This window comes from Ictalurus furcatus, chromosome 1 (assembly GCF_023375685.1).
Source record: "Ictalurus furcatus strain D&B chromosome 1, Billie_1.0, whole genome shotgun sequence".
Taxonomy (NCBI): domain Eukaryota; kingdom Metazoa; phylum Chordata; class Actinopteri; order Siluriformes; family Ictaluridae; genus Ictalurus; species Ictalurus furcatus.
In genome coordinates, this window is record NC_071255.1 from 28,353,257 (window position 1) to 28,377,689 (window position 24,433).

General features: G+C 38.1%; 1 protein-coding gene across 1 annotated transcript in view; it reads right to left on the reverse strand.

Annotated features, from left to right (window-relative positions):
• Positions 1-24,433, reverse strand: part of LOC128614228 (potassium voltage-gated channel subfamily H member 2-like) — a 227,622-nt gene that overhangs the window by 203,005 nt on the left and 184 nt on the right. The window contains exon 1 of the mRNA XM_053635602.1: positions 23,920-24,433. This exon is cut by the window's right edge and continues 184 nt beyond it. Coding sequence (XP_053491577.1) covers positions 23,920-23,995 — 76 coding nt within the window. The 5' untranslated portion in view covers positions 23,996-24,433. The remainder of the gene's footprint in view (positions 1-23,919) is intronic.

Sequence of the window (24,433 nt, forward strand, 5' to 3'; positions counted from 1 at the left end):
GTGCTTCATTTCCGAGCCAAGTCTCAGTCAGGCTGCAGAAAGCTTCCTCTGGGTGGCACATTAAAACTCTCCACTCCAGTAACAGGCCTGACTCATGACATGACTTTGAGGCCTGGTTTTATCTACAGCCTTTAGTTCCACACCTTCCATTCCACACCTCATAAAGATACGAGATATCAGCACTCACTTAACTGTTCAAATCAGAAGTTCAATTTCCTCAGACACGAGGAGTACAGACTGTGTTTGCGTGCATGAATCTATATTATTCCTATCCTAACCGTTTATATGTTGATGTGTATAAACCCATGATCTATCTATCTCTCTATCTATCTCTCTCTCACTCCCTTAGGGAGTACCACATGTCATAATTACATAACCAAAATACTAAGAAAGAGCCAGTTACTGACTCAAACTAGCTCAGAAGCTCGTGCTTTGTAGTGTTCACAGGGGGTTAATATAAGAAAAAAAATGAAGGTATTTTACAGTAGAATAAATTTGGGTTGGGTGATATGGCAGAAAGAAAATCACTCTATACAATAAGTATCACAATATTCGCTCGATTTAATTTGTTTAATTTGTTTTTAAAACACTAGTACTACAAAAAATGTCATGTTAATGCCATTCCTATTTAAAATCTGCCAAAATAAATACTTTTCAAATCATTTCTGGTTTAATAACAAGGATGGAAAATAAAACTGGTGCAAAAATATACTTTATAAAAATAAAAAGCTGGAAGGTTACTGTGGCTAACAACAGAGTCGATCACTGATGATGAATAAAAATATTGAAAATATCCATGACACACTGTGATGTAATTTATTGTGATATCAATAACATATTCTCTTACTGCTTAGTTCAGTTCACTTTGTCCTTCAGTTGTCATTCACTGTCTACATGAAAACTCAGCTTGCAGGATGGTTTAAACAAAAACACAAAAAGATCAAATAATGGCTACTGGGATGGACAAACACTAAAGAAAAGACCTTAAATATTAATAAACAGACAATACAATATCAAATTTGCACATGGCAAATAAATAATGTGAAAAATGCCAAAATGAGCAAGCAAGTTCACTGGACATGCCACAAAAAATGTTTCTATCCGAAGATGGGTATTGCTTACTTATTTATTTCCTTTTTACTTAAAGATGCTACACAGCATTCTAGGTACTTTTATCACATAACGCGGTTCATTGTCGACTTCCAGGGTACCATACCAAGCTATAAGGCAAGCTATATGAAGCTGGGCAGTAGTAGCTCAGTGGTTAAGATGTTGGACTACTAATAGGAAGGTCATGAGTTTAAATCCCAGCACTGCCACTGCTGACCCCTTGAGCAAGGCCCTTAAACCCCAACTGCTCAGATGTATAAATGAAATGTAAGTGACTCTGAATAAGGGCATCTGCCAAATGCTGTAAATGATTAATAATAATTCCTTAGATTTATATAATGGGTAGCCACAGTTTTGGAAGCACATTAATTAAATAATAAAAATCAATTTTAAAAAATATAAGCGAAAAACAATACAAATTTTCAATCTTCCATTTACAAACTGTCAAGTATATTTATACGATTAAAATACATTTGAAGATGAGGTATGTGGTGGGGAAAGTGAGTGGACATCTTCAGACATCTCTCAGCACCACAATTATCCAAGCCTCAGTCTTCCAAATAACTTGGTATAACATTAGACATGCCAGAGAGAAAAACTACCTAAAAATATGTTCATGGGAGGTAATTTTCTCTCACTGACATTAATTTTCCTCATGCTAAAATAGTAGAGCTACAGTAGGTGGGTTACGAATTATCTGTTCAACCAGAATACGTGTTCTGTCCTGTCATTTCACAGCTTGAAAAAAAAAAAAAACATTACAAAACTGTCTTTTTTGGGTGGAGGATCCATTTGAAATTTTTATCTTCAAAGCCCACAGCTGTGTGAGTCATAAAAGTAATTTTCTGTCGTGCTCAGGTTGAGTCGTGGTCAGGCTGACCCAGGACAGTGGGACATGATGTGTTTATTGCTCTGGTGTGAGAAACCAGTCTAGTTTCTACAGTGAGCGTGCATCGAGCAAGTCAAAAACACAATAAATCATTACGTTAGCTTTAGGTTATTCAGCTTATTCTGCCCACCTTTTTCACAGTTTAGTCATGCAGCAATATGTGTGTGAGGTGAATATGAAAGGAGGCGGTAAGCGTGATATTGCAGCGTGTGGAGTATTAAATGTAAGAGTGGAGGAATAATGTGTCAGGGACAGTGAGTTATCTGTAATACAGTGTATTACACATTTGCTTCCTTAAGGCAGGCATACAAGTACATTAATACAAGTAGGATCCATACATACACACACACACACACACACACACACACACACACACAAATTGTGTACTAATACTAATTAATATTAGTAATCAGTGTTATTTTTGGCTATTTATAAAGCATAAAAACATGTACTCTATATAAAAAAAATTATTCTCACAACTTCGTACCTATTCCAGGCTGAGTTTACTTGAACGCTTCTGAGAAAGCCATTACTCTGAAGTGTGACTGGAACACTGATTGCTGTAGTCCACCACTGTCAGCCTCCACAACCTTTTCCCTCCTCAGCTTAACAACCCAACACATTTGTAATTTCCATTCCGTATTTGGGAGTCCTTGCCAATCCTGGCAGCAATAGATCTTTCTCAAGGATGACACTGTGAATAAAAGCAAGGCCATGACCTGAACGTTCCACTAAAACTTCACTCCGTAATTACAGCTTACTGATATTTATCACTCGGGATGTTTCTGAATAAAAAGTGCAGCTTCTGAGCATATGGGGCTGTAAACTACACTGTGTGCTGTTCAAACAATTCAGTGGTTAATTGGGACAGATGGAAAAGAAAAAGAAAAAAAAAGGTTTTTTGAGAGAAGCAAGTGACACAGATGAACATAAGGGGCAGTCGTGAAGATCATAAATGAGTTGTTTATCTCGTTAAGCATTTTTTGGTGTTGCTTCAGGCACGCTCAGCATCACAGGAGAGACCTGCGAAAAGAGCACCGGGTCACTTCGCACTGTTTTGATCATTACTGAGGCAGTTTAGTTCTCAGTACAGAGTTTTGTTTTATTTTAGGATCGTAGTTTATCAGCTTGACAGGCATCGCAATAATAACAGTGAAAGCAACTGTATCATTCTTAGTGTGCAACAACACAGATTCAACTTGAATATGGAAGAAGTGCTTGAATTAATACAGTCTATAGTTGACAGATTTAAAAAAAACAAAAAAAACGTTATAAACAAGTCATTTAAACTTTAAGTTAAGTTTATTAAGTTAAGTCTGTCACTGATTGACATGATTTTCCTTTCGATTTTGAGAAAATAGAATCATTTACTACAATTAAAAATGGAAAATGTTTTTGTTGGCTGCATTTGTGTTGTAAAAGTCATTGTTCATGCTGATATGCTTATGTTCGACTTGCTTACATTCTGGACCACCAGAGTGGTTACCTTCAGAACCAGTGAAGTATTCCTGTCTGCTTATTTCCTTGCTAAGTACAAATAACACAATTGTCATGCTGTGACCTTGACTCCATGTGGAGAGCCTATAAAAGGTCCTTGCTACGTCATGCTCATCCTTTGCCTATTCTTGGAAACACAAGTTACCAATGTGTCCTGCTGGTCCTCCACTCAGGCATAGAACCACATTTATACAACCATTGTCACTTCTTGTTCTTTTTTTTGATTCCGTGTGAATATGTGAATACATGAAGAAATAACATGAATAGTAAAAGTTCAGATATGAAAATCTTTTTTTTGCAATTGACCAGACCATTCTGCCTTTTATTTGTCTCTGGTCCACTAATTCGATCAGACAAGTGGTGTTCCAAGAGTAACTATACACTATGTGGCCAAATGTTTGTGGACACCTGACCATCACAGCCATATGTGCATTTTGAACATCCCAGGTTATCCCAATAACCTCTACTCTTCTGGGAACTGATAGCAGGTGAGGAGGCCTGGGGTGCAGTTGGCATTCCAGTTCATCCCAAATATGTTCAGTGGGGCTAAGGTCAGGGTTTTATGCAGGACACTCAAGGTCTTCCACTCCAACCTTGGCAATCCATGCCTTCATGGGCCTCACTTTGTGGCCAACGTGTGTCCAACCTTTGGCCATGTAGTGCATTTAGGATAACATCATTGGTATATAATTTTCAAGATTCAACATTTGTATTTGTGACATACACACTTATATACAGTATATAACTTGCAGTTATATAGAAATGAAAACCTGACCTACTCTTTAGATTGACTCGTTAGACTCTTTAATTTAAATACTAAATTAAAATGATATTTTTTTAATCAGAGACGAATAAGAAATAATAAGAAACATTAAATATATGTACAGGAATGTACAAAAAGGGCGGTACAAAATAAGCAGGGAATGTGCAAAAAATGAATGTACAAAATCTGCAGTATGTTATGTGTGGGAACAATATTGTAAATGTGCTGTTGTGCTGAATATACTGATTACCTGTGGCCTTTTGCCTATGGCCGTGCACACAGCCATGCTGATATCAGTACAACAGCGCTTTTGCTTGAGCTATATTACTTAATTGCATAGTACAAAGAGTGCTGCTAACCCTATGTATTGTTACTTTTTGTTGGTGCCAGGTATCAAAAATCATCCAGCTGGCACCTTTGATATTGGACCAGTGGCTGATGGAAAACTCATAGCTCCAGTTTTCTGAGATTTATGCAGTGAAAAAGAGCTGATGAAGCTTTGCGTCTTGGAGGGAGAAAACAAGAAGTCGGACAGATGGATTCCCTCTGCTCTTATGTGGTGTGTCTGTTCTCAGTGTCTGTTTTCCTCATCAGCGGTGCTTTGGAACACCTGCTCTGCCGCCCTGCTTTTAGAACAACAGAGGAACAACAACAGCAACACGCCGAGGCCTCAAGGCCCTGCTGTACCAGCTGTTTCCTACTGAGGTACAAAGATCTACCAGACACAACACGACACCAAAATACACCATCTCTCTTTCACTTCCTCACCACTTACTTATCGTTATGCACACTTTCCAAGATCGATGAAACTAGAAAAGAAATACAGATAGTGAAGAATAGACCAAACTGAGAACATTAACTATTTACAGCTCATATTAAGACTCCTTTCCTGGTGAGTCAACAGTCTGTGCCTTAGTGGTAAATTAATTACAATAACAACATTACAGATCTTTTAGCAGGAACACAGTATATAATAAATATAAAAAACATAAAACCGCATATGCATTTTCCTCCAGTGTGTGTACAGCCGATCAGTTTATGAGTGAAGATAACAGATTCATCATCAGATGGGAACCTTCAGGGCCCTCTAGGTCCTCAGAGAGGGCCTAAACTATTTTAGAAAATAAAATATTTCAAAAGTCATCAATTCAAACAATTTTTAGCGATTCATAATTTGACAATCAACCACTAAATAAAATATTTGAGGAAATAAATCCTTCAAATCTGCCTTGTGCTTCAAATCAGTTTGTGTTGGAATGTAAAGGGTTAAATGAAAGAAGCCATTTTTTCTCCTTATTAGCGTTTTTCCGCCTTTGCCTGTTGCTGGGTTAAAAATGCTACGCTTTCAGCTCTGTGATTTGTGGTCCTGCTGTAAAATTACAATGGGCCAAGCAATAGTAATTCAACGAAAGACTAGTTTCAAATGACAGCAAAATTGATCAATCAAATCTTCCCTCTAAATGGGCAGGGTTTGTTATCACTAACTTTCTGACAAGTTTTGCCTGTAGGTCTGCCTTTAATCTCCAAAGGCAGACCTACACCAGAGCTTTTGGGGCAGAAAACCAAGGCTTTTGAGAGTCAACCCCGGCAATTACACACGATACCCCTGGATGACAGCATCAGCAAAGATGCAAAAGCCTTACTGCTGGGATTGTTTCCTGTTTGGTGGAGAAAGTGGGTCCTGCGCAAGAGATGGATTTTCAGATTTAGGGAGTTTATCCAAGTCAGCCCACCGTCATCAGGATGCTTCAAGTCATCTAACCCTAGGATGGACTTCGTTTCCAAGTAATTTGATCATCAAAGGGGAAGCTATTTAAAATGTGATAGGCCATTGTGGCAACTGATTTTATTATTTTATTTAAGAAACCAGAGATTATACAGAATTATCGGTCAGGTCATTATGCACATTTACTGTAATTCTACATAATAATGAGAGTTTTACCAAATAAACCATAACATACATTTAAAAGGATGCCGTGTCAATCGAATAATATTTATTTATAAGATTAATATTAAATACTCAGGGTTAGGGGCAGGGTTAGGTTTTATTTAGTTGTGTGCTAGGAGGGGTTTAGGGTTTATTTAATTGTTGTGTGCTAGGAGGGGGTCAGGGTTAGGGGTAGGGTTTATTTAGTTGTTGTGTGCTAGGAGGGGGTCAGGGTAAGGGGTAGGGTTTATTTAGTTGTTGTGTGCTAAGAGGGGGTCAGGGTTAGGGTTTATTTAGTTGTGTGCTAGGAGGGGTTTAGGGTTAGGGTTTATTTAATTGTTGTGTGCTAGGAGGGGGTCAGGGTTAGGGGTAGGGGTAGGGTTTATTTAGTTGTTGTGTGCTAGGAGGGGGTCAGGGTTAGGGTTTATTTAGTTGTTGTGTGCTAGGAGGGGGTCAGGGTTAGGGTTAGGGTTCATTTAGTTGTTGTGTGCTAGGAGGGGGTCTGCTGTCAACATATTCCGCTGAAGTCCACATAGCTTGTGTGATGATACAATTATTTGTTAGGAGGAGTTCAACACCGTGTCATGACAATTCGTAACATTTTACTTTTTTGCGAATTTGTATTAATTCGTACACCCTCATTCGTACGTTTGCATTTTGTTAAGTAATTAGCTGTATTTTTATTTTGGTGTTAACACCAACTCTCTCTATGCTGATGCTTTGTTGCATTGCTAAGGCTTGACTAGGCTTTTAATTGTTGTTTCAGAGCTGGAATGGTCAAAGGTAGCTTTTGCACTAGTATACACGAGGTCACACAAAGCTAGGCTGGTAGTTTACTTTTTTCCTGATGAAGGAAGGGGGTCAGAGATCCAAAGTTTAAAAGTCGCGCTTCGCTACTGCATTCATCTACGCACTATGTCCCTTCTCCCTGAACTGAAAGTAATGGGACAGCTGAGCTGTGATTGTAGAAACACAGGAGTGTGTGTGGCTGCAGGATCATTAAAGGCGGAGAAACAGTAGGCTCAAATCGCAGCAGCGGCATCTAGCATCTGACTTTACAGCATGTGCCACTGTTTGTGGCTGGTGCCACTGAATTTAAACTGCATATGCCACTGTTTATGGATGATGGATGGTGGGTAAATTCACTGGCATCAATCATATACAGCGGCATCTGCCTCATAAATTCACTGGCATCATTAATATACGGTGGCATCTGCCTCGTAAATTCACTGGCATCATTCATATACAGCGGCAGATGCCATAGAAATTCACTGGCATATTACATAAACAGCGGTAGATGCCACAAAAATTCACTGACATCATTCATATACAGCAGCATCTATCTCGTGAATTCACTGCAATCATTATTAAACAGCGGCAGATGCTATAGAAATTAACTGGCATCATACATAAACAGTGGCATCTGCCTCGTAAATGCAGCAGCATCATCCATAAACAGCGGCAGATGCCGTTTAAATTCAGTAGCACCAGCCACAAACAGCGGCACATGCCATAAAGTCAGCGGCATCTGAGCATGCCACCGGAAGTGCCGGCTTCAAAGACACTGCCTTCCATCTCAGAAGCCCATAAATCTGGCCTAATGCACACCAGTAACGGAAAGGAAGCTAGCATGATCAGGGAATAAATGAGAATGGACTTCCATGTCTGCATAGATGGAGCCAATGTGTAATATCAGTCACAAATAGGGAAAAGCAGACAGCCTCAGCATTGTGCATAATGTTTCACTAATATAAGCTCACAAAATATAAGTGAAATTGATGACTCTATACAGCTGGATGTTTTATAGATCACATCTTCTCTCACTTTACAGAGTAGGCATGAAATGAAAAGAATGCAGACACCTGAATACATGAATGGATCAATGAAGGAAAGAAGGAAGGAAGAGATCCTCCGAGGTGAGGAAAACTGAAATAGCTCTGTAGATGCTGGCTGAACACTTCACAGTTTTTGTGGCAGGCTCTAGAGGAGAGAAACTCAACACCTTTCAATAGCTACACAGAATAGCTGTCACAACTGAATTGTTTCAATGCTATTCAAATGTTCATAAAACTAACAAAACATGAGATTCCTAAACTTTTTTTTTTCCAAATCTCTTAGTCACATGTGTCTTGTAGGAAATGAGTTCTGAATGAACTAAAATTATTTGTAAAATTTCTAGTATACAAATTAATGTCCTTAAAGTGATAGTACATGTACAGTATCTACAAAAAAATTCCAAACAGGCATGGGCTAGAGTCACTTTCTTCTGTGGCTGAATCCAAAACAGCATTCTTATGAGCATAGAGGGTCATATTCACAGTTGAGTTAATGCTGTTGTTACTGTAATCTGTGTGTTCAATTCAATTCACTTCAATTTTATTTGTATAGTGCTTTTTACAACGATCACTGTCTTAAAGCAGCTTTACAGAAATATATAAACATAGGATACAGATTTTAAATGTTTGAATTTATCTCAATTGAGCAAGCCGGTGGCGACGGTGGTGAGGAAAATCTCCCTAAGATGTTAAGAGGAAGAAACCTTGAGAGGAACCAGACTCAGAAGGGAAAAGTCATCATCTGGGTAACAACGGATAGTAAAAGTTAAGTGAAAGTAAAGGAAAGTTCATTATGGTTTTATATGAAGTGTGTGTGGGGGTTTTTTTTTCTGTGATTTTACAACTGTTCAGTGCTGTTCAGACAGTTGCACATGTAGGACACAATTGGTCAAAAACAGAGACAAGTATGTGCAATGCTAACCTGGAACTTTAATATTATTTCCTTGCACAATATTAACTCAAGCAAAAAGCAGTATTAATTCCAGTGGCACTGCTTGATAATTTGATGTAACCACAATATTGTCTTCTTTAATTCATACTTTAATTCATGTTGTGTGTATTTTAAATAGACTCCAAATATATTCAACACCATTTGAGCACAATATTAAATACATAAATATGACGCTATTCAATAATTAATCCTATTGTTCCTGAAACAGTATTGATTTGTGCCATTGGTACGTAGACTGCACCTCACAGGATCACATGACTGTTTGCACCTGATTCACATTTTGGTTTAATAAGCACTTGTATTTAAGTCATGTTTTACACAGCACACATTGTCTAACGGTTGTCTTTCGTTATTGTTTATTGTCGGTTGCAACATCTGGTTATTTGCCTCTTGCCACGAGTTCATAGTTCATGTTTTCGTTTCAAAGTTTTATGTTGTCTGTTTGTTTAAAAATAGACTTGATCTGCACTTGGATCCACCTTCATCTCCCAACCATGACAATTTGCAGTGATCCGTCCCTCTGAGGGGATCAGTGGACCCAAACTATGCCAGCAAAATAGTCCTCACAGCATAATAGATCCACCCGTTTTTTTTCCTTTAATTTGTCACCCATATGAATATGGCAGAAGATTTCATTTTACATGTATCCTGATGTGTAAAAATCGAAAAACAGAATGCAGTTTTTAACTTTTTTTTACACCATTTACACTGATTTTTTTGGCAAATGCTTTAATCCAGAATAGAAGGTTAAGGGTCTTGCTCTAGGGTTAATGTAAGCTTAGTGATGTCAGGATTTGGACTCTTAGTCCTCACTAATGAGCCACCGTGGTCCCTTTTAGCACTACTGCTAATTTTGGCTCTGTCTACGTGAGTATAAAATTATACTTAGACACTTATATATTTAAATCAATTTCACTGCTACATGATTTATTCATTCATTTGTTCTTCAGTAACTGCTTTATTCTGGTCAGTATTGTGGTGGACCTAGAGCTTGTCCTGGGAACGTTGGGCATGAGGCAGGAATATACATGGATGGGACGCCAATCCATCGCAGAGCACCATGCTCACACAGAGGCACTTTAGGGAAGCCAATCCACCTAGCAGCACATTTTTAGGAGGTGAGAGGGAACCAGAGAACCAGAGGAAACCTACATAGACATAGGAAGAACACTGGAACTGTAAACTGATCTCAGGATCAAACCGGAGGCCCTGGAGCTGCGTGGCAGCAAATTTCCTCACTGTGCCACCACATAACCTTTAAGCTCTTCAAAAAAAAGACAAGTTTAAAAGGAATTTGTCAGCCCTAATGCACACTAATAAGACCATACAGAACTACCGCTACCACTACAAGAGATTAGCAGAGCTGTGGAGTGCAGGAATATGATGTGGGCTGATATCTATTTAAAAATTCTCTCCATGGGCACCTGTACTCCCTTAGAAGTGTCAGTGACATTTTAGCCTCAGAGCTTTCACAAAAGGGGTCTAATAGCCTTTGAAACTCGGCAGGACCGAGGCCGTAACTGAGGGCCGAGCCTTGTGCAAATGACAAAAGGCTGAAATGATCTACAGGGAGTCTCAGTGGAAAGGTGAGAGTTTAAGTGCAGAATACTGAGCTGGACGCTACTCACACAGACACTACTGCCTCTGACCTATTCTTACTGATCTATCACTCCATTTATTACAGTGACTGGGGGCAGTAGTGGCTCAAGGGTTAAGACTCTGGGTTACTGATCAGAAGGTTGGAAGTTCAAGCCCCAGAACTGCCGAGCTGCCACTGTTGGACCCTTGAGCAAGGCCCTTAACCCTCCCTGCTCCTTCTCTGGGAAGAATAAAGGCTTCTTCTTCATCATCATCTTCTTCTATATCTCTCAGCTATACATACTGTACAGTAATACACTAAATATGTATCAACAGGCCCAGCTGAGTTACACAGTCAAGGATCATGGGACGATGACCCTATGCAAATCAGTCTAGACAGTGGTAATGACACTGATGACAACTGTCACATGAAACATACAGGTGCAGACATTATTTTCCTATGAACTTTATGCCTGGGAAATTGGAGGGCCTGCCAATATAAAAACTATTACAACATCTCCCACGCTAACACAAAACATTGATGTGAAAGGCAAGGGCAGTGTATGAAAATATGACAAATTCAAGTGATTATTTTTCTTAATATGAAGAAGTAATATGTATATTAGGGATATTATAGTATATTAAGATAGGAACGAGTGACCAGCACAGTTGTGTTTCACATGCTTATCAAAAACATGTAATCAATTACAATAAAACAACATGAATGCATATCACTTCCTTTTTTAAGCTGGCAAGTGCCAACCTGGGCAGATGATTGAATAAATACAGCATTTGATTGCATTTAAATATAAATTAAAGTAACAACTGTTTATAGCTGCTACAACATAACAGGAACAAAGTTGTCTTGCAAATGTTACATAATATTAAATGTAAGTATAAATAGATATAAGTGTGATACCAGATTGCTATGGTTCAAGAGGAATAACAGACTTGAGGATGTGCTGTTATTGGAAAATAATCAGCTCTGAGGTGGTAACAGTAACTGCTTCGCATCACACAAACCCACCAGCACACCCCGTTGTGTTTTATTCCTTACTTAGCATTAACAGCATGCTAAATGAGTAGAAAAGCTGATAGGCAGTGATAGCAGTAAGTACAGAAAGGGAAGGGCTTTTTAAGGAGAACAGGCAGTGGACTGGTTAAGTGGTAGGTAGCATGAGACAAAGTATATTTGTGTGTGAGTGAGATTGTGGAGAGAGGGGATGCTACAGGCTAAAACGATTCATCGAATATACTAGAGGGGGTGATAAAGAGTGACAAAAGCATGACAAAGTGGTGTGTGCTGGTGACATGAAGCAAAAGAGGGACCATCAGCAGCAATGTAATGAGACACCTCAAGCTCTATAATTAACCTAGGAATCTGCCGGAATTGTTGTCTTTCTTTCAGCTCATGACAACAGGAGTTTGTCTAACCCAAACACATCAAAAAATGAACGAAAATATGCAGCTAAAAATCACTTGCTAATCCCGACTCCCATTTAGCTCCCATTAGCTGATCCAAAAGTCTTTGTTGTCCCTGTAACTATTTAGCACATCCCATCACCTATAATCTATATAGACTGTATATATATTGTGGCATTTCATTCATGCCCCGAGTTTAGTCTGTAACACGCTATTGAGTGTGACTCATCCAGTTTAAAGTGCATTTGCATAGAAGTGGGTTTAATCGCTATTTTTTTTTTCTACATTAAGGGAAACCTGTCTCATCCATGCTAAAGAACACATGAATAAAGAGGCCATACAAAAGGCAAATCAGTGTGTAGCATACAGTAGGACACAGGCGAAAAGCAAGGACTGGAGCAGCTGTTAGTATGTTCATGTTAAGCAGGTGTTGAGTAATATGTTCATTTTAGCTGCCCATGGAGAGAGCAACCTGCAGACGCAGGCTAAAATAGCGTGTGAAATACAACACACATTATGATCACACATACACTGTCCCTGACGAAACTTTCTTTAGACATGTAGAATGTTGCAAACCTGAGCCTCCATACATAGACCCACACACCATGCATGGTAGAAGTAGAACAAATATATATCTAGACATACAGCTACTTACAGTGTAATATTATATATTATATATAAATAAAAAGAACATGCATACAATATAGACAAAAGATACATGACAACTACATTAATTGTAAAAATTAATAAAAAATTGTAAAAGTAGTTTGTCGCTTGTGTGATTGGCAAATGATGTCTCTTGTGGATGTGACACTAATTTATACAACATGACTGTTCCCTTTGCTTAAAATTTTATGTTGTAGATAAGTTGTGAGAGCAGAGCTTTCCGGGGAGAACTGACAACACAAGCTGAATGACTGATCTGAGGTATTCTCTGCCGTCAGTCGTTTACATTTGTCGCTTTACTGTGTCATCCCTAATTTGTATAGAATTGTATAGAGTGAATCTCAATTCAGCTGTAACTTGTCGCTCCGTCTCGGTGTAAACAAATTTTTCATTACGTAAATATTTAGTATTCAAATGCATTTGAATGTGCATTTGACTTGTGTCTTTCACATGAGCATGATAGCATGTCTTGTCGGTTTTGCACGTTTGCCTTTATGAATCTGAAATTTCTACGTCAAGGTTCAAAACACATAGTGGTATCAAGGCCAATAAATGTGTTTAGCCCCTGTAATAAAGCCGATCACGGGGATGAATTAATATGACCAAAGGGCAGGTATGAAATTTGTTTAACCCTGATTTCCAGACAAAATAAAACCATTAATTTAACAAAGTTTATAGAAATTATGATGCAGTATCTCACAATACTTAAAATGGCTATTATAAAGTTGTTTTAATATAATTTTTTTTTGCTGCATGTTCACATCTCTGATGCGCCTCAAAAAGAGCATGTGAAAATGTTTTCAATTACATGCCCACAATCTGCACAGGCAGTTGTGCACATAAATTATCACTCTTTAAATCAAAGTCTGAGGGTTCATACTGTATACCTTTAATTTTTGAAGCTGAAAATGGTGCTGTTTTCTTAAACAGAAAAGAAAGAAAATCACATTTAGGTAATATTATTTTATCATAAACTTTTTTCTTTCTTTTTTTTTTTTTTTTACATTTTTGTCTTCATACAGGAATAATTTTAATTGAATATTGAACTTTTCAATGTTAACTTTACTTAATCCAAATGACTTCCTTTTCACAGTATATGCTCAGTATATAGGGTACAACCTAAAGACACTACATATACACCGATCAACCATAACATTAAAACCACCTGCCTAATACTGTGTAGATCCTCCTTGTGCCACCAAAACAGCTCTGAACTGTCGAGACACGGACTCCACAAGACATCTGAAGGTGTGCTGTGGTATATCTCACCAAGACGCTAGCAGCAGATCCTTTAAATCCTGTAAGGCCGAGTTCACACTACAGGACTTTCAACGTTGGCGGATCTCTGTACTGTTCACACTACATGACTTGCTGTCTTGTAATCGGGATTCGTGAAGTCATTGTGGTGTTCACAATACGTGAATGCCTGGCGACAGCGGGTCACACACTGCACGATCTGACAACGACCCGACGACTCTATCTGGTGTCCAAATTATGTCTTGTCACGAAAACACATGCAAGAAGTGACACAGATATATGACGTGAAAACCACACTGAAACAGGAATTGTTTATTAGAAGATGGACGTAGGACAGAAACAAGCTGTTGCGAGCTGTTTGCTAGATGATTTGTGCTGAAGGAACACCAAAAAGGAAAAGATAAAGAAAGTGGGTGAAAGTATGGATTAGCACACACGGGCAGCAGGGATTGTGTGTGCTACAGAGAGAGTTGGAGATGAGTAAAAAGGTTCCTCAGGTTTCCCTTCCCTTCCTCCTTTCTCCCCATGCCTTGCTCTCTCATTGGCTGTAGCTCATCGCCGCAATCACTGCCAGTGACAACACCACAGGATGTGCAGTCAGCCGACAGCTCCAGATATTTAGCATGCCAAATATCTGTGTAGCGTCACCGATGCCTCTGCGACATGTCTGCGAGCCTAGGCGAAGTGTCTGTGAGCCTCGGCAATGTATCGTTGAGTAGTTCACACATAACAATCGACTGCCGAGTGGCGACCGCAGATTGCTCGACAAGTTGCCTCTGATCAAATCTGGCTTTAAATTGTGTAGTGTGAACTAGGCTTAAGATGCAAGGTATGGCCTCCATGTGTCTGACTTCTTTGACCACCACATCCCACAGATGCATGATCGGATTGAGATCTGGGGAATTTGGACAGACGGGCTAGCCTTTGCTCCCCACGTGCATCAGTGAGCCTTGGGCCCCATGATCCTGTTTCCGGTTCACCAGTTGTCCGTTGTGCCTCCTTGGACCACTTTTGTAGGTACTAACCACTGCATACTGGGAACACCCCACAAGACCTGCTGTTTTGGAGATGCTCTCACGCAGTCACTCAGCTCCTTACGCTTGCCCATTTTTCCTGCTTCCAAGACATCAACTTCGAGAACTGACTTTTCACTTGCTGCCTAATACATCCCATCCCACGACAGATGCCAATGTAACAAGATAAGGCTGATTTATGGCTGATTGGTACACTACACGCCCAAAACACCATCTGAGATTCAGACTGACTGACTGGCAAAGACTGACCCAAGACTGGCTTGCAAACTTCTTACATGTATTATCACTTTTTAAATAAACATACTTTGCAAGATCTGCTGCTATAAATTGGCTAGCAGTACGAAGTCTCCTCTCCTTCAAGAAAAAAAAGAACATAAAATAGGGCTTGATTTTTGGCATCCACATATAATTTAAAGTGGTTTATTTTCTACTTTTGTGGAACCAAGAACAGCAGCACCACCAGTGTTCATAACTACAAATACACAAAATGGAATAGAGGCTTGGACTTATTTCTTTCTAGGCCAGACTGTAGATTATTACAGCCTAGAGTTGTTAGTCATGTCAAGTGATTACACAGAGCAAACAACCTTAATCTGGTGTCCAATGGGGCTAATTTATTTAAGCCGGTTTCAACAACACTTCCATAACACGCCATAAGCAGTGATTGAGAAGGTATGTGCATGTGAAATGCAATGCAATACAGTATGTAATAAACATAAATGAGGTGGAGTACTTTCTCGAGCACTGATTTACACATGCTTTTCAAAATACTTTCGGAACAGAAACTAGAAGGAAATAGACTAAACATTGTCCAGTGAAAGTACATTACACAAAAGAACAAATGAAAGAACGGTAAGATTTGTGTGGTTTAAACAAGAGAGCTGGCGAATGGCAGGCACGGCTTATCTGTTTACCATGCTTGCTAATTTGAAAGAGACACGGCATGATTACAGACTCGAAAAACAGTTTTCAATCTGTCTTTCAATGAGTGTGCATACATGTGTAAAGCTCAACCATAACTGTTTCATAACAGTAAACCCGCATTACTGGTGGTCACTGATTTTTATATTAGATTTTTTTAAAAAAGTCATACATAAAAGTACATATGTACAGCATACATCTTTGTATACCAAGTGACACCAGGGTAATTTAGCCAAAAGTTTAAGGAAATGTATTTTACATTAGGTGACTACAAGCAGAAAACAGAATCTTTTAAATGTGAATTTCATTCAAATATACATATATAATACATATATAAATTTAAATAGTTCATTTAGCCCTATCTTGCATAAATGAGTTCCAGCTACAACCTCAGAAGTGAAAAGTCCTGGCAGATCCACTTCACGAACTCAAATCAGCAGCAGAGAGAGACAAGCAGGTGGAGGGAGCCATTACTTTTTTATAGGGATGTAAAAATGCAGAACCTTTAATCAGAGTAAGGAGAAATGTGGAGAGCCTAGGGGTTTTAGTACCTCCCACACTTTCGTCTCTGTCTGTGTGTGTGTGTGTCTCCTTACACCCCCCAGCTCTAATAATATTGCACTCAGTAGCAGTTAAAGACACAAGGCAGAGTGTTTAGAATGAGAATAGCTGAAAAGAAGAGGCAAATGGAGAAACAGAAGAAATGCACTTAGTCTAATAGACCGATATGAATGCTGAGACATGGATTAAAGAAGGGCTGCAACAACTAATCGATAAAATCGATAATAATAGATCATTAAAATAATCGACAACGAGTTTGATTATGGATTAGTCGGGTCTGTGACGTCACTGTGGATAACCCCCATCAGTGACATCACTTCACAATGGTGAAAAACGCATTTCTATGAATAAAACACATGTGGAAAACAGCGGAGGTCACAGAGTGAGCTGCTGAGGGAAAAGTGCACGGACCAGGTTGTCCAAAACATGAGAATGTTAAGCGTCTCAAACAAACTCGTAAGTGTATTAACGCGGCTTGTCATGTCAGATGCTGTGACGGATGCGTGTGCTATTTAATGTGTTCCAGACATGTTTTCTTCAGCGCATGACATTTTTTGCCTTTATATCCTTATCTGTAAATGTTAGTAATTCACATTTTCATTTTACATAAAGTCTCGTCCTGACAGCAAGTGAGTCTCCATTAAACTTCACTGAATGAGTGCGAGTCCACGCATGCGCGTCAATCAAACCGCGCAATAGAAAGGAAGCACAACAACTCTGACTAAAATATTAATTTTGATCAAATGTGTTGTTTTATGCTATGCTTAGCAATATTTAGAAACAAAAGTAATTGTGTTTTTTTTATTTTTATGAGAGCAGTAACTGTAATGGGGTTATAACATGTAATTGTATATAAATGTAAGAAGTGTCATACTTTACAGAATAAAGTAACGTGTTACTGTGTACAAATGAGTGAATGTGTGTGTTACTGAAGAACATTCAGCCTCTTACCAGTTAACACTATCTTTTTAGCATTTTTACTCTAGTGATTTAACTTCTGCTTTAAAGCTTGTGGACAATCAGTTGTTTTTTTTTGTTTTCAGAATATAATGTTAGTAGTTTTTTTTAAATACTTTTGCACAATGTATAGCATTAACCCACATAGATACATTTGATACCTTTTTCATAGCCTTCAATTTGCACAGTGTTTGAAGGACAACATCGTGCAGAATGTGAAATAACATGTTTTTTCGAAAAAAAGAAAAATACAGGAAATAAAAATGGCCTTTTAATCCAACTAATCGATTAATCGAAGAAATAACCGGCAGATTAATCGTTTATCAAAATAATCATTAGTTGCAGCCCTAGATTAAAGATAAATGTACTATTAACCCTCATGATCTGTTTAGGTATAAATTAAGTATTTAAGATTTATTGAATAGAGTAGAATATCATTTTATAATCTTTATATGCTTTGAATAATTTCTCTCATTTTAATTAAAACCATTTAAAATAACACTGATATTACATAGATTACATTCAAGATGTTTTGACCAGAGAGTAGCAAGATGATATAAAAGTAATTTAGGTATAAATTAAGTATTTAAAGATTTATAGAATACAATTTTATAATCTTTATGTGCTTTGAATAATTTATTTCATTTTTATTAAAACCATTTAAAATAACATTGGAATCTTACACAGATTACGACATTAAAGTCATTCAAAATGACTAGTCTTTGTAAGATAAATGGCTTTTGCATTCAAAGCTTGCCATTGCAAGCATGTAAATGGCTTTTGTGTGTCTGTTTCTATAAATATAGTTATGAACTGAGATAATGAACATAAGACACTATACTACTAAAAGATTTTAAACAGTTTACAAATGCACTGCCATATAAATCAACCTTCTAGCACATCTGTCTCAAAGCAGACATCCATTGCTAAGTAGTGAAGAGAATGTAATGGTTAAGTTGGTGTTGTATGATGCCCCCCTCCCCCGGGAACCAGGTACTGAATCTGTGCCCTGAATAGTTGCCCTGGTGATGGTTATGTTTGTGCACATGGTCTAGTGTTTAATATCCTCCCCTGGTTCTGCCGCTCTACACACATCTAATTGGAGTCAGGTGAGTCCAGCTGTTGCCCTGCGGAGAAGGCTTTAACGTGATAACCATGTGCCTGGAGATACATATCGTGCGAGGTATGATGGCTTTAACGCATTGATCGTAAATGGGGTCAAAAGTCCAGTGGCGTACAGTGTAAAAATAATTTTTGGGACGAATTAAAGAGGACAATGACAGGTGTGAGGAACACACGCAGCTTGGCTTGTGTGGTAAAAGACAACCAAGCACTGAGATGAAGCATTACTACTTTTAACTTGATAACTAGAATTGCACAAATGTTGTTCCTGCAATAAAATTGGCATTTAAAAGGGTGCATTCTAACAAATAGCCTACTACTAAAACTGCATTCAAAACATCATCTTTAAAAATAAGTATCAGCAATAATTTCTTTAAAGAGCAAAACATACAATAAGCAGCTAAAAGAAAGCAGGAAAGGTCAAACAGCGAAGCACTTCACATTGAAGTTGCCATTAATGATTAAATGACAAACTAGATTTACTGCAGTGCTAAAAAAAAAAAACTCCTGGGAAAAGCAAATTCTCAATTAGAGGAATGGTATTCATTATCAATGCATTAATAAAGCGTCAATAAATAATTGATGTGCAATACAAGCCATTTCATAATATCAGCACGGCTCCTCAGTGTCTGGCAAAGCAAATAAAAAGATACCCATCAATATTTGGCGGCTGTCCTAGGATTGCTAGAGCGCCACGAGTTGATGACAGGGTGAATAATGTCTGCTCAATTAATTATGCATCATGAAATATGCAGTCACGTCAACACTGAATTTGGCATATATGTGTATATCCTTGATTTTCTGATGCCATCCTTACTATTCAGAGGTCTAGAGACTACATGCTTTACAAGGTGCTTTACAATGCTTTATAATCAGTTTGATATGAACAAATCAGCTCATACCAATATGGAAATGGTACAGTGCAGCAAGCTGTTGTACTGTGAAGCAGACTATGATATACAATATTTACAATTTGTGACATATCTAAAGAAAACGCAGTACTGATAGGTGACCTTAAAGAAAATGGCATTACCATTAAGAAATGGCATTAATGGAAGGCATTAGTGGTTTTTTTTTTGGTACATTTTCCTTTGCACAAAGGTGAGACTATAAGTATTTTCTCATTTCAGTTAGAGACAGTCAATGGATAAAGCCGTCTTGTCCTTGAACAGCTTTTACTCATTATCAGAATCACTGCAATTTTTTATAAATGGCAGTTTTCAGGATAGGATTGTGGAGTCTTAAAATCCATCATAAATCCCTTAAACACTTTTTTCCATTAAAATGAAAGGACTTATACAGCCAACACCATCCTCAAATATATTGTATCCTAATATTTATGTTGCTGGTACATTCCAAAGAATAGGAATGCAAACAAATTTAAACAAATAAGGATGATATGATTTGATAGTGTGCAACGTCTTATGAGTTGTAAATAAAATTGGAACAAACACTGACGCCTGCCTTAATCTTAACCTAAGCCTCTGCAGTGGTGGCTTGCCCATAGGGGCAGGTGGAGCAAAGCCCCACCACATCAAGTATATCAACCGTTCAACCAATGGTAATCTTCATAAAGGCTTCATTCACAGATCCATACATTATAAATTCTGTTGAAATACTAATTACTAATTATTGAAATACTGCTTGCGATTTCTGTTTCTGCGAACAGAAATTCCAAGCAGTTGATTTGATCGCCTTTCTAGATGTTGTACAATCTGTGTGCTCAATGCGCCATATAGTTAATATAGTGGTCAAAATGGGAACTACAACAAGCACTAACAGACTCATTGGGGAAGTAATCACTCTGCCCCATGCTTGCTCTATGAACATTTTCAGTGGAGGAGGAATGTCAGACTGGGCAGTTAATAACAGGGTTGTCAAATCCTGTATTAATTTAAAAATACTTCTGACTACCAAGATCTTGTTTTATAGCACATAATCAGAAATAAATCTAATACATTTCTGCAAAGGCAAATATGCAAGTGTATACAGTGCGTCTATGATGTACATAACCATTTCTATTGTAAGATATATTGCAAAGATTGGAAGAGGGAAAGGGGGATTATGGAGTGGTTAATGTCCGTTCATTAGAAATGCGTGTGCAGCATGGTGATCTTTTCTCCCCACACAAAGGCTGAGAAAAAGACAAATGCCTCTCCCTTTTTCAGTTAAAAGAATTTTTGGTCTGTTTTCGGGTCTTTTGTGTACTTTTAGAGATGTGCTTTACGCGCGTGTGTGATTTATTTATTTTTAATTGGGCTGGAAATTTTGCTGAAAATTGCAAACCCTTTTTAACGGTGATGGAGCCACCTGCTGTAGAGAACAAAGGTACATCTAAAACTGAGCTGCTATACTGTATGGTGAATCATTTTATGTTGTTGACTCTCAGCTGCCTATTATGGGATTACGCTAAAAATTCACTTGATAGTAGCCTGTAGCATAAGTCAAATATGAAAACCTTTGGATTTGTTTGAAGCCTTTGCATCTTTCCATACAACTTCTTGCAACCATTCTGTCTAACAATGACTTAGACTACCATTATGAATCAGACTTTTGTCTAAAAGCTCTGCTAACTGTAAATGACCAAATATAAAGCAGTGCTGAAATAGAGATGGGACAGCCAAGCATTTTTAGATGTTATTTGCATGTCTATACTAATCAGAAGCAATCAGATTTCGCTTCACTGAATCCACTTTAGCGGGACTAATTTATGTTCCCTGAAGTCCAGGCTGATGGAAATTGAGACTATCAAGCATACAATGGTTTTGGACAGGTGTTAAAAATGTATGCCAACAACTGAAAAGACAAATCTAGTAAGAAAAACTCAAATAAAACAGGACTACCTAATACACAGGCAACATCGTCTATTAGCACATACCACCATTTGTTGTACATACTAATTACATACATACCACCAAGTATTGTACATACTAATTTTTAATTATGAATCATTTCAAATATAATGAAAATTGAAAGTGTGTTTAAGATCAATTTGAAAGAAAATACTAGGCATAATCCTAGCTACGTCTAAGATAGAGGCCTATTGTTTTAAACTGGGATAAAACAAGGAGCACACATCTAGGCATTTTCCCATGTCCTACAAAAGAGCCTTAACACATATGCACTGACCCAGGATCATTTTTTTCTCTTTTAGTCTGAAAAATAGTATACAGCACAAGGCCTTGGTCAGCACAACAGATGTCCATAACAAACAGCACATCACCCACACAACTACTAATGAGACTAAAATATGAAACTCCTTAAATTCCCTGGCCTTATACAGAAGAAATCAGCCCACTGAAGGGAATTTAAAAATAAATCAGTTTGTTAATAATCCTTAGACTGACTATCTGAGGAGATTCACTATCTTGAGGATACTATCAAGTGTTCCTGATACACATCAGGGACAAGAACACACGTGCTCCCAAGGACAAAAATGAAACTGTGCTGACTAAATTCAAGGTCTTAATTGTCTGTACATCTCTATCGGTCATAAATAATATGTAATAGCAGATCTTAACACGTAGAGTAAGCAACTCCCAAATTAATTATTTTAACAAAGTCTCAGAACGTCGCAAAGTGGAAATGATATTAAAGGGAAACCGCACCCTGATAAAAGACCGTCAGAAGTGTTTTCCACTCCTCACTTTTTTTCTGGCACACACACACACACACACACACACACACACACACACACACACACACACACACACACACACACAGAGAGAGAGGTGTTTATTGCAGGATTACTCACACCGGTGCTGTTTATGCAGTGGGAAAGCTCAGTCCTGTGATGTCACTCGTAACTCAGCTAGACTGGGATTTGGAGAGTCTCAGATTTGCAAAAAAAAAAACAACTGTGATTTTTGTAAAGATAGCACTATGACACTTTCTTTTATTAACTGTTCCCAGGTTTTTAAACTCAACATAATTAACCATGTCAAACTGAAACTTAAAGTATCTACCAGTCCAGGTCATATTGTCCATCCGAATGTGATTAAAAAAATGAAAGAAACATCAATCAGGCAGCCCTGCTCAGATGGACGTTCTAGATTGAATAGTCTCTGTTATTCATATCATGCAAACATTCTCTAAAATGCTAGAACAATGTTGTGTTCTAAAAGATGGCATCTGTGGCATGCATGCGTTAGCATTATTTACACTTTCAGCAGTAAACATGTGTTCATGCGTTAGTGTTTGTTATTACAGGAGACAGAAAAGGTGTTAAACCAGCAGGTGTTAACCCAGCATTTCTCAGCATGCTGTAATTTTAGTCCATTTGTCTATGTGTACAGAAGGATGTGACGGGGAGAGAAATCCACCACATCTTCCTAAATGGATCCTTCAGGCGGTCTGTTCTGCAACTGATCACTGACTGAAATCATATCGATTCCTGCTGTCCTGTACAACATTCTTAATTTTAATTTCCCTCCTGGATAAGCATCCCTGCCAGAAGATGTCATCTGTTTCAATGATCTTTATGTAGCAGAAAATGTTGAGTTTAGTATACTGACTCAGTCCAGTTAAAGGAGTATGTTTAGAAAGTACTCCATTAATGTTATGTGGATGCTATCTCTTTAAAAAAAAAAAAAAAAAAAAAAAAAAACGGGGGGGGGGGGGGGGGGGGTGTGCTCATAAGTTTGGTGCACTGATTGGCATTATTAATTCTAATTAATATTCACTTGAAATAAATGTTCAGCTTCATCATTCTGTCAAAAACAACAACAAATGGCAGAGGATGCCTGAATAAGAAATAAGGCTAAACACAGACTACATCGGTAAGATTTTATTTATTAATGTGTCCCAAGTTTAGGTTTCTTTATTAATTATTAGATGCTCAACTTATTGTATTACACATGGTGGGCAGGTCAGCATGAACCCAGGTAATGCTTATGCTCACTTTACTGTTACACGTGAGTTTGACTATTGGGGAAAATGTTGTGAATATATTCCAAATTTGTGTGACATTATAAAAAATATTTTAAATGGCTTATTATTATTATTATTATTATTATTATTATTATTATTATTTAACCAATACCTAGAGTGCTGCTGGCTGGCACTGTAAATAAAAAGATTAATTATTTCTGTACAAATAATCTAGGAATTCTGGTGAGGAACATTTGAGTACTGTTGGTATTATTATTATTATTATTAGTAGTAGTAGTAGTAGTAGTGATGGTGCAAAATAACCAATAATAATAATAACAACAACAACAACGACAATAATAATAATAATAATAATAATAATAATAATAATAATAATAATAATAAATTATTATTATGGTTGTTGTTGTTATTATTATTAATTATTTTTCCACTTGTTTTCCAAGAACCTCTTTAACATGGTTACTGGAACTACCTCACTTTTTTCGAGTTCTGCCTTTTGAAGAACCCCTGAAAGTTTGTATAAACAGCCTAAACTTACTCTGACTTTCGAATTTCCTGATGATGGTATCCAGAAAAGTGTTCTGGGGCGCCACGTGTCCGCGTCGCACCGGCATCCTGATGGGCTGGTCCGGATGCGGCGCGTCTCCGGAGCTGAAGCTGAGCCTCACGCACCTCTACACGGTGAGCGGAGAGGGCCACGCCGACAGCGCCCGCACAACTTCATTAGCGAGCCGCGGGACGGGAAAGCGAGCCGCCCGCTCATCCGAACCCCCTGCCGCTTCCACTTTGCCTTATCCTTATTCACTTCACCTCTGTCTCCTAGTGTGTGTGTGTGTGTGTGTGTGTGTGTTGTAGAAAAAAAGAAGAAGAAAAGCTGCTATCCTATCTCCGGTTCAGGATGAAGTGGTGCAAGCGCGCTTACTTCGTGCCACTTCGAGTCGGAGGCACAACTCTCACCATGAGCCCTCAAACCAAACTGACGTTGGCCCAATCCCAGGTTGGAATGTTTTTCTTTCCTTCTTTGAGCGCTTTCTTTTCTTGAATCCAGCACC